Below are 14,497 nucleotides of genomic sequence, written 5' to 3'. Positions count from 1 at the left end.
AGCCATAGCAGACAAAGCACAAAGTGCAGCCGGTAATGGCATGTTTAATGTCATATTTGATTTTTATGGTGCAAATGACATGCTGCAGAGTAAAAAGAGACATCTAGCCGACCTCAACTAGCCCAACGCTTTTCACAGATCAATGTGAAAATACAGTAGTCTAACTGACTTGCCTGTCAGCCACTTGCATGCGGAGTTACACGCTGATGATCAATCAATGGCTATTTGAGGCAGAAATAAATGTGTTTTAATGCACTCCCCACCCCTTACTGACTGCAGCATACAAAGAGTTATCATAATGTAATTGTGAAGCATTCATTCAGACCAATCCAAATCTTTGTCATTATGAATAATTCAGCTGAGGTGTTTCACAAATTTTACCATAACAACAAGAGAGAGTAGTAGATTTAATGGTGAGCACCAATGTCATATAAATGTGGAATATACAATATTATTATTTAGGGATATTATTTGTGAAAAAAATGTAACAACAGTTATTGTTACTACTTTAAACACATAATAAAACTACATTAGATCACCTTAAAAAAGATTACAGATCATTTATTTTTATCTGTATTTTTCTACTGATAGTGGTGGCGAGTACCAAATTACCAGATTCTTAATGTTCATTAATGTCATCAATGTTGAATGTTTATTTTCTTTTATTGTATATATATATTTTATTTTTTTGGCACCAGAACCTTTCTTTTTCTGTTTGCATTTACAAAATTAAGCCAATAAAATACTTTGAAATTGGTCTTCAACAGAAAAAAAAAAAATGAAAGCAAAGGAATAAAGTGTGGGAATGAAATCCACCATGATATTAGGAGAAACAAGACCCCTCATGTGCCTCCACTCTGTGTTCAGCCCTGCCTCTCATCTTCTTGCCATTGTATGCTTGAGCAACTGACAGTCCACAGAGCCGTCATTGTTATTTTAATCGAAAAGACAAAGGCATCTTGAAGGTCTTTTTTCTTTTCTGTGGGGCAATTTGACACCTCTTAATCCAAAACTTCCTCTGGCTGCCCCGTTGGGAGGAGCGGACACAGAGGCGCAGGTCCATTGAGCATTCGTGGTCATTAGCACCTGGGCTGCGGGTTCCCTGTAGACCGACTGCTGATGCAGATCACTGAGCACCGAAGCGAAAGAAGTCACACATATCCCCTACCCGCGTATCATATGTCACTGTGGGAATGCGTGTGGATGTTAACACATGCACACACATATAAACACACTTGAATGGAATTTGTATTTGATTTTAAACTGAATTTTTAACCAAGTGCATCATTATGCTGTTCTGAGTGCCTGTTAAAACTAAAAGCACTGTTTTCATGGGAGTGAAGTGTAACAGGTGGACTGAAACATGTCACATAAACAGGTTCAATGAGGATAAATCATGCAACACCATGGCAACCATCATTTATGTACCATCTGGTGGCACGCTGCCTCTGAGAGTGCATTCTCAAATCCTAAAAACACTGAGAACAGCCCTCATTAGAAAGCCATAGACTGACAGATGCACTGGCTGGCTATTCTAAATTTGCAGAACAAAGCAAAGCAGATAAAGCATTTGGTTTGGCAGTGTTTTATATTGGGTGACCATTTATTCTTATTTTGGACTCTCTGTCCATCAGTCATTTAAAGATAAATTGCAAATGAGCCACATTTGACTGAAACTTGCAACGAAGAAGTCTAGAAACCCCTCATTGTGGAGAAACCACAGGATGTTTGGCATCACATTGCAACACTTTGAATGTGCTGTGGAAATCTAAGTGCATGAATTATGAACGACTGAAACATTAACTAGTTAATTCAGCCAGGCAGGATCCATAATTCAGATCGTGTATGAGTCATTAGGGACTTATTTTCAAAAGTCATTAAAAAAGCTGTGCTGCCATGACAGGTTCTCACTCTAATATAGAAAACTGTGTGACGGTGGGCGTCATCCATCTTTATATAATCCCAGCATCCAGCATTTTTACAGCAGAGCTCTGTATACAGGACACATTCTCTGTCGCATCATAAATATGAGCTCAGTACATGTCACTGCCACACAAACAATTCTCGTGGAACAGTTTTACAGATTCTGTTAATGAAAAGACACTAGAAAATGCCTAACATGAATTTAAAGAGCTAATAATCACTTTATGTATTATACTAACGGCATTATACAACAGTTAGTTCTGGTCTTTTAATCTAATTGGCACTCCAAGAGTGAGCACAGGGACTCTTTACTGTTTGTTTCAACTGAAAGCTTGCCTGCAAAGCTTTCAGCAAACAGCAGGGATGCACTAATATTAAAGTTCTGGCTGATATTTTTAAGAAAGATATTTATGATATTATTTTCATTTTATGGCTGATAACATATTGACGTATATAGATAACTTTAAAAAGGTACATTCAAAAAAATGCTGGGTTATTTCAACCCAACTTTGGGTCAAATATGGACTAACCCAACTTTTGGGTTAAAAATTTTATGTAAAAATTTAACCCAACGGTTGGGTTAGTCCATATTTGACCCAAAGTTGGGTTGAAATAACCCAGCATTTTTTAGAGTGTACATACATACTTTGATTAAAAATACAGTAACAGTATGATAACAAATTTAAATAAAATTTTTTATTTAATTCTATTTAAATATATTTTCAAAAGCAATTTATTCCTGTGATGGTAAAGCTGAATTTTCAGCATCATTACTCCAGTCTTCAGTATCTAATAATTCTTTAAAAACTCATTCTAATATGCTGATTTGCTGCTCAAGAGACATTTCTTATTACTGCCAATGTTGAAAGAAATGTGGGACTCAGTGATATATGTCTTTTTCAGCATTCTTAAATGAATCTAAACGGCTTTACTGACAAGATGCGCATTAAATATCGCATGCGATTTATCGTGCAGCCCTAGTTCAAATGTATGTATTATGTATTTGTATTAATTATGTATTAAGTTATCAGTGGAACACTGCTTGTCCAATCACATCAGATAATGCAACCAATAAATAAATCTCAATATTTCTGCTGCCTTATTGAGTTGAATGGCAACCTAAAATGCCTGGAGTCTTACTGAGCAGGACCAATGACGCTTAACAAAAAGCCCCATTCTTTGCGGCCAAGGGCTACACGGGCTTTTAACAGCGTTTCTCAATAGAGGCATCAACCAAGAGAGAACAGACAACAGTAGAACGGACTTGAAAGAGATCCACATCAAAGGGAGCTCAGAACGGCTACTGTAAAGTGCACCAGGGGCTCTGAGGGACTGTTCCTTAAGATAAAACATCATATTTTATGGAGCTGTTAGAGTCGAACCAAAGTGCTGTTCTAGGGTCAGTTTTAGCAGTTACCCTTTTATTGCTGGAAGACTGATGGAGGCTTATTGTGAACTACAATTATCTTTGAGCAATGATGATTTCACTGCTATCCTTTCTCATGCTGAATTGCCTTGCTAACGTCATCCTGATTCATTCTACCTGCTCAACTCAAGCATTTCTCTCTCCTCCTACTTCAAATGATCCAATTGAGTGGAGATAATAGTAGAGGGTCCAAATTAGACTGTATCATTTCTATTTTACCAATCTAAATGGCCTTCACTAAAGGATACATGACTGACCAGTTTATTTTCCACCACTGAAGCAGAGACACATTGCATAACATTTCATTAAGAAACTCCATTCAAACTGACTCTACTCAAGCTAGCAAAGAAATTGAAACCGTCAGCCAGTCGCCAATGTGCTAGAACTGACACAGACACAGGCAGCTTGAAGAGACGAATAACACAGAACAGTGATTCATCAGGGTTTGTTTTTTTGTGCTTAAAAATAAGTCTTTTTTTGAAGGTCAAATTATAAAACTTCCATTTGAAATGATTTTGATCTCTGGACACCAAATTGATAGAGAAAAGGCTTGAGTTTATATTCATGCCAAGTGTAAAAAGTGTGTTCAGACAAAGTCAAAGATGTTCAAATAGGAAAAGAGTGGCAATCTGCTTCTGACGCAGTAAAGTGAAACCTCACTTGAAAAGTCCAAAATGTTGGTTAAATTATTTTTTTTGCTGTGGGCGGGGCCATGCGGCATGACTCAGCAGAAATAGAAAACAATGTAGTTTCGCTCATCGGTTACCATGACTGGTTCGAACAGAAACTAGGTTTTGGTAAAGGTTTTAGTGACTTCTCAGATGTCACAGCGTAACGTCCTTTCTTCTCATTTGTGTCATTCATCTGCACCATTTTTATAGAAATTTCCATTTGTCTTCTCTCCATATGCTCATTTACAAACATGCATGTTTTCTTACCTGCTGTTAAACTTCTCTGGATGTTTCTCCCTCATCAAGTGGAAGCGATGTGCTATGGATGCATCCTGAATAGGGACACAGAAAACAGGAAACACAGGTTAACTGCCTCTCTTTGCTTAACATATAAAAGTGTTTTAAGTCTCTGGCTAATGAGCTGCAGACAGTGTTGTCGGATGGCTGAAGGAGCCACATCCTAAATCAAGTGTTCAGGGCTGAGATGAAACACAACCCCTGGACCATACAGGACAGCAATAAAGCTGCTCAGACATGACCCAGATAATGTGGCACAGCCATCCTAGATAACAATGATCAATATTTAATCCTCTATGGTATGGTGACACATTTATTTTTATTTTATTTATTTTCCTAAAAATTAAAATCAGAAAAACTACAACAAAAGTGCAATGTTGGAATCAAAAGCACTTTTTATGTTCACCCTCACAGAAAACACACATGCTGGGGTGCTCCTTAAATTTAGGTAGTTTTTTTCTACATCTGGATTTTTTACTGCTTATTTGATGGGCTAAATCAATGTTTTTTTTGTTCACAAATCGGTTTTTAAATGTGTTTCCAAGAAAAGCACACACACACACACACGCACACACACGCACACAAATTCTATGAAAAGGGTGAGTAAAGGAGCTCCCTAACAGTGAGCTCTGCTTTCAAGAATAATTGTGAAGGATAAATGGTGCAATTTGAGTGCACAAGGATTCCAAACGTATATACACTATTGTTCAAAAGTTTTGGGTCAGTATTTTATTTTTATTTATTTTTTAACTAGTACTTTTATTGAGCAAGGATGACAAACAAATCAAAAGTGAAACTTTTACATTGTTACAAAAAATAAGTATTTCACATAAACGCTGTTCTTTTGAACTTTCGATTCATCAAAGAATCCTGCAAAAATGTATCAAGGTTTCCACAAAAACATTAACTGTTTTCAACATTGATAATAATAAGAAATGTTTCTTGAGTACCAAATCGCCATATTAGAATGATTTCTGAAGGATCATGTGACACTGAAGACTGGAGTAATGATGCTGGAAACTCAGCTTTGCCTCATAGGAATGAATAGCATTTTAAAATATATGTAAATAGAAAACAGTCATTTTAAATCGTAATCTTTTTTTTTTTTTTTTTTACAATATTACTGTTTTTACTGTATTTGTGATCAAAAACATGCAGCCTTGGTGAGCAGAAGACGTCTTTCACAAACATTAAAACAACTTATGACCTCAAACTTTTGGACAGCAGTGTATGTATCAACTAAAGAAGGAAACTGAATTAAAAAATTAAATTAGAGGAGTCGAATCTTAATCATTGAATTTATTTCTATTTTTATGTCTTTAATATTCTATTTTGTCAAAATATCTCACAAAAATAGATGAATCATGCACACCGAAAGCCTGCAAATCAAATTTTAATATGGATTTTAAAACATATCAGTCAAGTGACCTTCATCAAGTATTGTTTATCAGGCATCTAGAAAGAAACATTTTCCATTAGAACATAATACCTTAGAGTGTTAAAGTGGAAACCTTACAGCTTGGCTCACTGAGTTCACAGACTGAAGATTTCAAATTGGTGCTTGAGAGGTGATTTTCTCTCCGGCGCAGTAAAAATAGCCATCCCTAGAAAACGAGAGCTGCTCAGGTATTAACAGGCCCCTGTTTCACATCATGAGCATAGTTGTCAAGTCCGCGTATTATACGCGACTTTGGGCTTGTTTTTTTGTAAAGTTGCGTGAAAAAATCCCGGGTCGCAGTTTTTTGGGCTTATTTAAAAAAAAATGGTTGCTTGTTAGGGAAATCTGACAAGCAACTTCGTTTCTTTATTAAAAATATTGGGCTTGTTTTGGGCTTGTTTTTTAAGTTGCGGTTGCTTATTTATCTTGTGAGAGTTGGCAACAGTGATCATGAGCTCATGTGCTATGGGGGAGGGCTCTGCTTGTCAGCTCAGTTGCTGTGGCCTGAGGGGAAGATGATCGAGCAGATAGGCCTGCTGGACAAAGTACACAATTCTGGAAATACGGCCACAGCACTAGAGTTGCCTGATGAAAAAAATAAAATAAAATAGAGTGAAGCTGGATGAATAAGTGATGGTATCAGCAAGAAAGAGGCTTTCCAGGAACGCCAGAAGAGGATGGGGGTGGGGGGAATGAAAGAAGATGACACTGAAGACCAGAAAAATGAACAGTCAGACAAAGACAAGTGACAAGAAAGCTTTAACAGCAATAGTGTGCACTTCATCAGACCCATCCGCGAACAAAAAAATTCCAGGGATTTTCTGCTACAACTCTAGACATATTCCTGGAAGCAAATACTTCTGTCAGATGAAAATAAAGGTTGATGGTTATTCAACTGCCTTGAACAAGTACAGAAAAAATAAGTATCCCTCAATGCTCATCACCTACAAGAGCTGCCTGCACAGGAGTATTTATTTATACATTTTTACGTTAGCATGAAAATAATGTGGGGAAATGACATAATTTTAAATCAATGATCTTATTCATTTGATTAATTCCAAGGGTAAATGTTTTAAATATTATAGGCAAATAAACTATAAATGATTTAAAAAAAAAATAATGTTAATAATAATGCTGTGGTTTAAAACTAAACTGAAAATAGGGTTAGGGTTATAATATCCTAATACAAATACAATAAAATACAATGTTGTTATCATCAACTAAAACTACAAAAACTATTTTAAATAATATCTGTATTCATTGAAATAAAGCTTAAATAAAATTAAATATAAATATAAGAATATATTTTAAAAAAAATCAACTAAACAAAAATTTGAAGTACTAAAATTACTAAAACTATTTTGAAATATTTGTAATAAACAAAAACTAACAGTTTATCTATTTATTTACAATTAATTTGATTTATTTAGTTAAACAAATTAAAAAACAACTGAAAATATAAAAGTAAAAGAAAATATAAAAATAGTATATAAATGATACTAAAATAACACTGAAATATAATAAATATACCAGAGCCGATTTAGCAAGTTAGCGTAATGGGAGCATAATGAAGTCCAATCACTTAATAGCAAATGTCTCTTTAACAAGCCACACATTTAAACAAATTAAAAAACAACTGAAAATATAAAAGTAAAAGAAAATTCTAAATGTTTATAAAATTTTTCAAAAATAGTATATAAATGATACTAAAATAACACTGAAATATAATAAATATACCAGAGCCGATTTAGCAAGTTAGCATAATGGGAGCATAATGAAGTCCAATCACTTAATAGCAAATGTCTCTTTAACAAGCCACACAGACACATGTAACACCTGTCTCGGAGTTTCGCTGTGTAATATAATGATGGATCTCCGCACTCTGCAGTGCTCACCATGTCAAAGACTCAGACAGGGAGGAAGTGTGCGAGTGTGAGATTCTCAGGGTTTGATAGCTGCTGGCACGCCAATCAAGCCACGAGCGAACGATGCTACGTTAGCACCTGTGCTGGCTTCCTGCCCGTGCTTGCAGGTGCTGCAGGGCTCACATGGGAGAGGGTACAGGAAGTGTGGGGGTTGGGGAGGCTACATGGACTCGTATCCCTCATATCCAAACCAATGCTATAATGCTGATATTTAAACATTTTCTATTGCCTGCTGAGGTCTATGCATGTCTGGTATTAGTGAAGTCAGTCAAAACATCACAGAATAGACAATGTCTATCATGTGACATTTTTTTCGATGCTCAGAAAGCCCATGCAGGTGTTCCACAAACTGGCATGTGTGATACTGGAGGAGAAGAGAATGCACTGTACCTCAATCACAATGACACAGAACGGGCACTGCACGACACTTCACTTTAAAAAGCAATACAACTAATGAATGCCAGGAAGCTGTCCTCAAAAAGCAAGGCTTCTATCCAATGATGCTTTTATTTCCTTTTGTGGTCCGAGGCATTAGGACCTTATTAATTCCTCATTTTAAACTATAACAAACAACAAACAAATATTAAATGGATAGCTCACCCTGACTCGTCTTCATGTTGTTTCAAACCGGTATGACTTACTTTATTTTGTGGAACACACACATACACAGAAAGATATTTAAAAAAAAATAATATTTTGACTGTTTTTGTCCATACAGTGAAAGTCAGTGGGGTGCAAAACAACATTTGATCCCATTGACTTTCATTGTATGGATCAGTGTTGTTGTTAACTGACTATTAAAAATGGTTTGTTAAGTGAAATAAAGCTGTAATAAAATAAAATGATAAACGTTAAATTAAAAACTTAAACTTACATAAACTAAACGAAAATGAGAAATGCTGCCTTGGCAACTAGCTGAAATATAATAAGTTAAAGTACAATTACTAAAATTACTAAAACTAATACTGGAATAACACATCACTTTAAGATTAAAAAATTGATAGATCATTGATAGACAGCTGGAATATTCTTGTATACAATGCATCATATTCTGAATAAACTCAGACATGAACATACTTTTCCTACTATTCTCTTATGGAAATACTAGAGACGCATGTTCTAGCAGTGCATTTAAATTTTATCAACTCATTAATTTTCATTCATGTCCATACAACAGCACCCAAGAGTCATGAAGCTCTTACTAATGTAGGCCATAATGTTTGGTCCTCATTCAAAAAAGTTTTTTTCCCTCTCCAATAGCTTGACATATCAGACAGAATAACCTTAGTTTGGGCATGAACAGATATAAATGAATGTCAAAACAACCATCATAGACAAAGCTCTTGTTCAGTTTCACAGTTTCCCATCTTGTATGTTTTCAAAAGGTTTAGCTGCCCAGATACAAAAATCCTCTGGGGTGTTACGTTATGATTCATCCCAAAACTGTGCACTATGGGAGGACAGGGACACCATGTCCTCCACTAAGACATATCCTGTCCCTATGGAATGGAACTGCGGACTTAACTGTTCTTGGCATTCCCCCATCCGCTATCTGAACGCGCTAAAGGTTGTGTATCATCTTGGAGTTTGTATCATATACAGTTAGACGACTTCTGCACATCAGTGGGCGAAGTTCAACAATTAATTCAGTCCAAAAACAGATATTGCCCTCTTGGGACAGTATCTATCGTTGGGGTGAAGAGGTGAAGGGTATTAAGCGAGGTGATATTCAGGTCACCATGATTGGTGTGTCCACACCGGGTTATTGTAGCACTGTACTGAGTCAGTGCCCATCTGTGCACCTGTCAGCACGGCCGCGAGCAGGTGCATGTGGGACTTATGGTGAGACTGGGAGTGTGTTTGTGTTAAAGTCTGCATAAGTGTGGGAGTGAATCATGTGAATACTGTACAAATGCATCTCTAGAGTGCATGTGTGAGGTGAATGGAGAGGTGGGTCCTGTTTTCCTTCTATCTTTAAGACTGGCCAGGTGTCACTCAGCAGCACGGCCATTCATTATGGTGGTAACCTGGTCCGATTCTGGCAGCCAAACACTTCCTGTCACTGATACTTCCCCTGACCTTCAGTCTGTGCCAGTATTATACCCCTCCAAACACACACACACACACACACACACTGACAGGCTCTAAAATAAACACTTATCACATAGATGCGGTTGAAAGATTGAATAAATTAAACGGTTGTTTGTTTAGCTACCTATTGAACCGGCATGAGCACAGTCATATTACAATATGACAGAATAGACCCTTTTCACAGTTCTGAGGTTCTCAGAAGCAGAAGTTTGACAAATTTTCCATAGTTATTAACACCATAAATCTAGCAAGTGAGAGTGTTTGTAATATAACGGCTGGGTGAGTGACACCACATTTGACATCTTTCTCTCTTCTGACCAACTGGGGCAAATGGGAACACAAAAATTATATTTATTGCATTTATCATTCAACATTACAGAAGTTTACCCGACTAAACGGAAAACTAAACAAAAACTACAACAAATATACGTTTTGCGCTCCCACTTACCGCAAAAAAAATCCAAAATAGCTAATTCTAAAAGATTATGTTGTTCAGAAGAGAGAAAGATGTCAAATTTGCGGTCACTCACTCAGCCGGTGTATTAGAAATACTCACTTACTAGATTTACAGGGTTAATAACTGTGGAAATGCATCATCACAGTCTGTGAAAAGAGTCCATTGAAACACAAAGGAAATATTTTCAAATGTAATCTTAATTAGTAGAGAGACTATTTAAAGGGGTCATATGATGTTATTTTAAAGATCATTATTTTGTGTATTTGATATAACAGAATATGTTGACATGCTTTAATGTTCAAAAAACACATTATTTTTCAAATACTGTACATTATGGTCCTCTATGCCCCGCCTCTCTCAAACACGTAGTTTTCAACAAAACCCCCTCCTTTGACAAGCGCAGTCTGCTCTGATTAGCCAGCTGACTCAGTGCATTGTGATTGGCCGAACACAGCAAGCACTCGTCGGAACACAGTGTCTCCCTGACATGGCTGCATCAACACTACTGCTGTTTCTGAAACCACGCCTTCTTTCTTTGCATAGCATTATGCTAATATTTCCACATAGTGACGTAGATATCTGGGGGCATGTTAGAATGAGCGGTTTTAGGTAGGCGTGGTTGACTCTTAACTTTTATAAAGAATATCTCTTTGGATTTGAGACTTTAGTCTTTGCAACTTTACAGATCTTCTTTATGCACCAAGAGCTTGTAACACTCCAAAGAGAAAGGAAAACTTGAAATCGCATCATATGACCCCTTTAAAAATGAGTGGGACAGCATGTCTTTAAACTAAGCAACTAGTACTGCTGTTCCAGGACAGAACTGACTGTGTCACTGGAGAAAGGTGTGCATGATACCACACCGGTGAGAACATGATGGCAGCGGGGCAGTTCTCCAAGCACCATCACCACGGGGAGGTTGAGAGGCTCACACAGATAAGTTGTTGATGTCAAGAGAGGTGGTTCGATTTCAACTCCCAGGCCTGGAGACGTACATGGAGAGATGTCTTAAATGGTAGCTGACGAGGTGTGTTTGCTGTCCTTAATTCCTCCTGAGGATTCTTTCCAGGGGGAATTGGATCACATAGCAGGATTGCAACGCCATGCTAAGATGTCTCAGAAATCAGATTCTCATGGATGTGAAGCACTGCCCTCCCCTACCAACTGGTACTGTTTGCAGATAAGGTTCATGTAAAGAAGTCTATCATTCCAGGAGAAAGCATTTTCAATCATGTCAATAATAGCTGTTCAACTAATGCACATTTTCCTAAAATATTTGTACATTTGCAACTTGGGACATATTTGTGCTTTTCAGCATTAGCATTTGATTAGCCAACAAATAGCACCACTGCAATCAATAATGCATTTATTTGGCAGATTATTTTGATTTATTCAATTTGTTCCCTATAATCAAACCCCATGATCTTGACATTGTTAGCAACAAGCTCTACTAGTTGAGCTATTTTTCAGTCCCACTTGCACAAGATTTAGTCCCGCTCCTGCCACGTTTTGCCCCACTCCCACCCACAAAAGCCCAGAGAAAGAGGTCTATGCAGATTTTTAGTTCCGGTCCGCTTTGGATATCAAGTGCCAGACTTGTGTGTGTTGGATGTTAGCACCTTATTGCATTTGTTGCTGCAGGCAAAATAAATGTTTTCCATCGCTGATGCATACTGTATAATCAAAAACACTGAGAATATCCATCCATGTTCCTGTAAATCTTTTTTTTTTTTTTGCACAATAGATGAATAATGTGAGTAACATTATGTACCTTAAAACATAAAATAAATTTGAGTGACTTCTATTTTACTGTTAGATATTTATCAAAAAAATTAATTATGTCCAATGTGTGATTTTTTTCTCCTGCTTTCCTTGCACATCAGCATCTTCCCTCCAGCATCCCCACTCAGGAATTCAGTTTGTGTAGGGGTATATCCCTCAAAGTTGATGCTTAAAAAAACACACAAAGCAAACATGACGTAATCCATACAACCCCAGCTGATTAATCAATTCTAAAGCAAAACTTTAAGTATGTGTTAGAAAAATACTCATATTTTAAAATGTTTAAACTATAAACAATTGCTTCCAGGAAACTGTCAAATGTAGGCTGATGAGTTCACATTTGACGTAAACACCAGCACACTGTGAAGTGTGACGTAATGTATAGTTATGTCACGTATAGTTATGCGAAATTACAGAGGATTGTCACTTCTCACAAAAGTTTTACAATGAGCTTATATAATGTCCATGTAGCGTGATTTTTGAAACATCAATTTTGCGGGTTCCATCCATTATCCATTAGCATTATATTGACTCAAAGAGTTGATTTTTCTAAAAATCTGTTTGTGTTCCACAGAAGAAAGTAAGTCATATAGATCTGGAACAGCATCTAAATAAACGATGAAAGAATTTTCATTTTTCTTGGACTACCCCTTATATTAGTTAAGCTATTGAAATGCATAACCTTGGTGATAACGGCCTGAAAACCACAAACGCCATGGCAACCTCTATGGAGAGTGACTGGAAAATGTTGAAGGCTGAAACAGCATTACTAATGATTACATCAGTGCATGAGTCACGGCACTGCTTTACTCAGGTGTCAGTGGCACCCAATGTGGAGCCATCTGTCCTGTCCTCCTGGACTCGCAGCACCCTGTCCCTGTGCTCCAGTGCCATGCCACACTGCACCACACACCACAGTATCGTGATTTCAGACACAGAAGGCCCCCGACAATACTGCCTGCATCCTCAGAACAGTCCATCAAACTGAATTCCAATCAACTGCAACCATCAAAGCTTGCAATATTAGGTACTGCACTGCTATCATTCATTCATGAACAGTCAGTTATGAATTGACAGTGTTTCATATCTGAAATAGTTTAAAGCAGAAGCCACTAGCATCACCAAATGGAATTACAAAAATAAATGCAGCAATGTTTGGATGTTTACAGTGTACACTTTTTATGGATAATAAAGGGATAGTTCGCTCAAAAATGAACATTCTGTCATCATTTACTCACCCTCATGTTGTTCTAAACCTGTATGACTTTGTATTTTGAAATATTTTCAGAAATGTGCTGCCCATACAATAAAAGTCAGTGGGATTAGTTTGGACCCCAAAATTATTCAAAATATCTTCTTTTATGTTCTGCAGAAAAAAAGTATACAGGTTTAAAACATGAGGGTGAGTAAATGATGACAGAATGTTTATTTTTAGTGAATTAACCATTTAACCTACAACTAACTGTCTTTTTTTTTTTTTTTTTTTACAAATCCAAGCATTTTCAAATCCAAAAATGACACTACAGCTTGAAAGAAAACGTCCAACTCCACCAGTCATTCTTTTAATATATTGTTGTCTTGTGAGAACTAGTTATTAGTGCCAAGCCACACAAGGACCCACATGGCACAGTCAGTCCACCCCCATCACAAGACTCAGGGTTCACAGTACGGGCCATTGTCCATTCACAGTCAGCACTCCTTCACGTTAGCCAGCCTCTTCAAACCACCACACTGTATCATCAGATGGGCTGACACAGACCTGACCAGAACAAACATCTGCGTCTTCGCAGTGTGTCCGTATTTTAATTGAAACTTTGCACCAGCATACCTTATTTATCTTAAACAAACAAACAAACAAATAAATAATATCCAATTTAACAGAAACAATTTAACAGACAGATTCATCTACCTTCAAATTGTCTATTCAACGAATTCTTATAGAAATATATGTGTGTGTATATATATATATATATATATATATATACACACAATATATATCACACACACACACACACACACACACACACACATATAGATAGATAGATAGATAGATAGATAGATATTTGTGTGTGTGTGTGTTTTGAGGTTTTCACAAAAATGAGTTTGTTAAGCTCTTGTCTAGGGCTATCTGATGTGAAACATTATATTATGTCCGCGCATTACAGTAGGTCTTAATATATAGGCTGTCTCTCTCATTAATGTTAATGAAACAACAAAAGAAAAGAGGGAATCACTCATTGCTCTTGATTGAACTACTTTATTTGTAATGAATACACTAAAGATTATATAGTAATTTTTACATTTGATTATTTTTCTTACTTGAATGATTTAACTGTTTATTTGCATCTTTGTTTTTATTTAAAAAAAAAAACTATGATTAATATAGTAATTATTATTATTAATGAAAGAATTCTATCGACTTCAAACAGGTGTAGCTCAGTCATTTATTTATTTTATTCATTTATTTATATATATATATATATATAT

The 14,497-nt window shown here is 36.5% G+C and overlaps 1 protein-coding gene across 3 annotated transcripts in view; it reads right to left on the bottom strand.

The window, feature by feature from the left end:
• LOC107729411 (diacylglycerol kinase beta-like) overlaps nt 1-14,497 on the bottom strand; it is a 110,952-nt gene that overhangs the window by 33,592 nt on the left and 62,863 nt on the right. For all 3 annotated transcript variants that reach the window (XR_001638576.1, XM_016539899.1, XM_016539900.1), the window contains exon 21: nt 4,288-4,352. Coding sequence is in view for 2 of the 3 variants with exons in the window: in XM_016539899.1 (XP_016395385.1) it covers nt 4,288-4,352 (65 nt within the window). In the remaining variant the exon portion in view is untranslated. The remainder of the gene's footprint in view (nt 1-4,287; nt 4,353-14,497) is intronic.

Source organism: Sinocyclocheilus rhinocerous, unplaced genomic scaffold (assembly GCF_001515625.1).
Source record: "Sinocyclocheilus rhinocerous isolate Xijiao unplaced genomic scaffold, SAMN03320098_v1.1 scaffold3172, whole genome shotgun sequence".
Taxonomy (NCBI): domain Eukaryota; kingdom Metazoa; phylum Chordata; class Actinopteri; order Cypriniformes; family Cyprinidae; genus Sinocyclocheilus; species Sinocyclocheilus rhinocerous.
The sequence above is the reverse complement of the archived record's forward strand: the minus strand, read 5'-3'. Positions and strand labels throughout refer to the sequence as shown.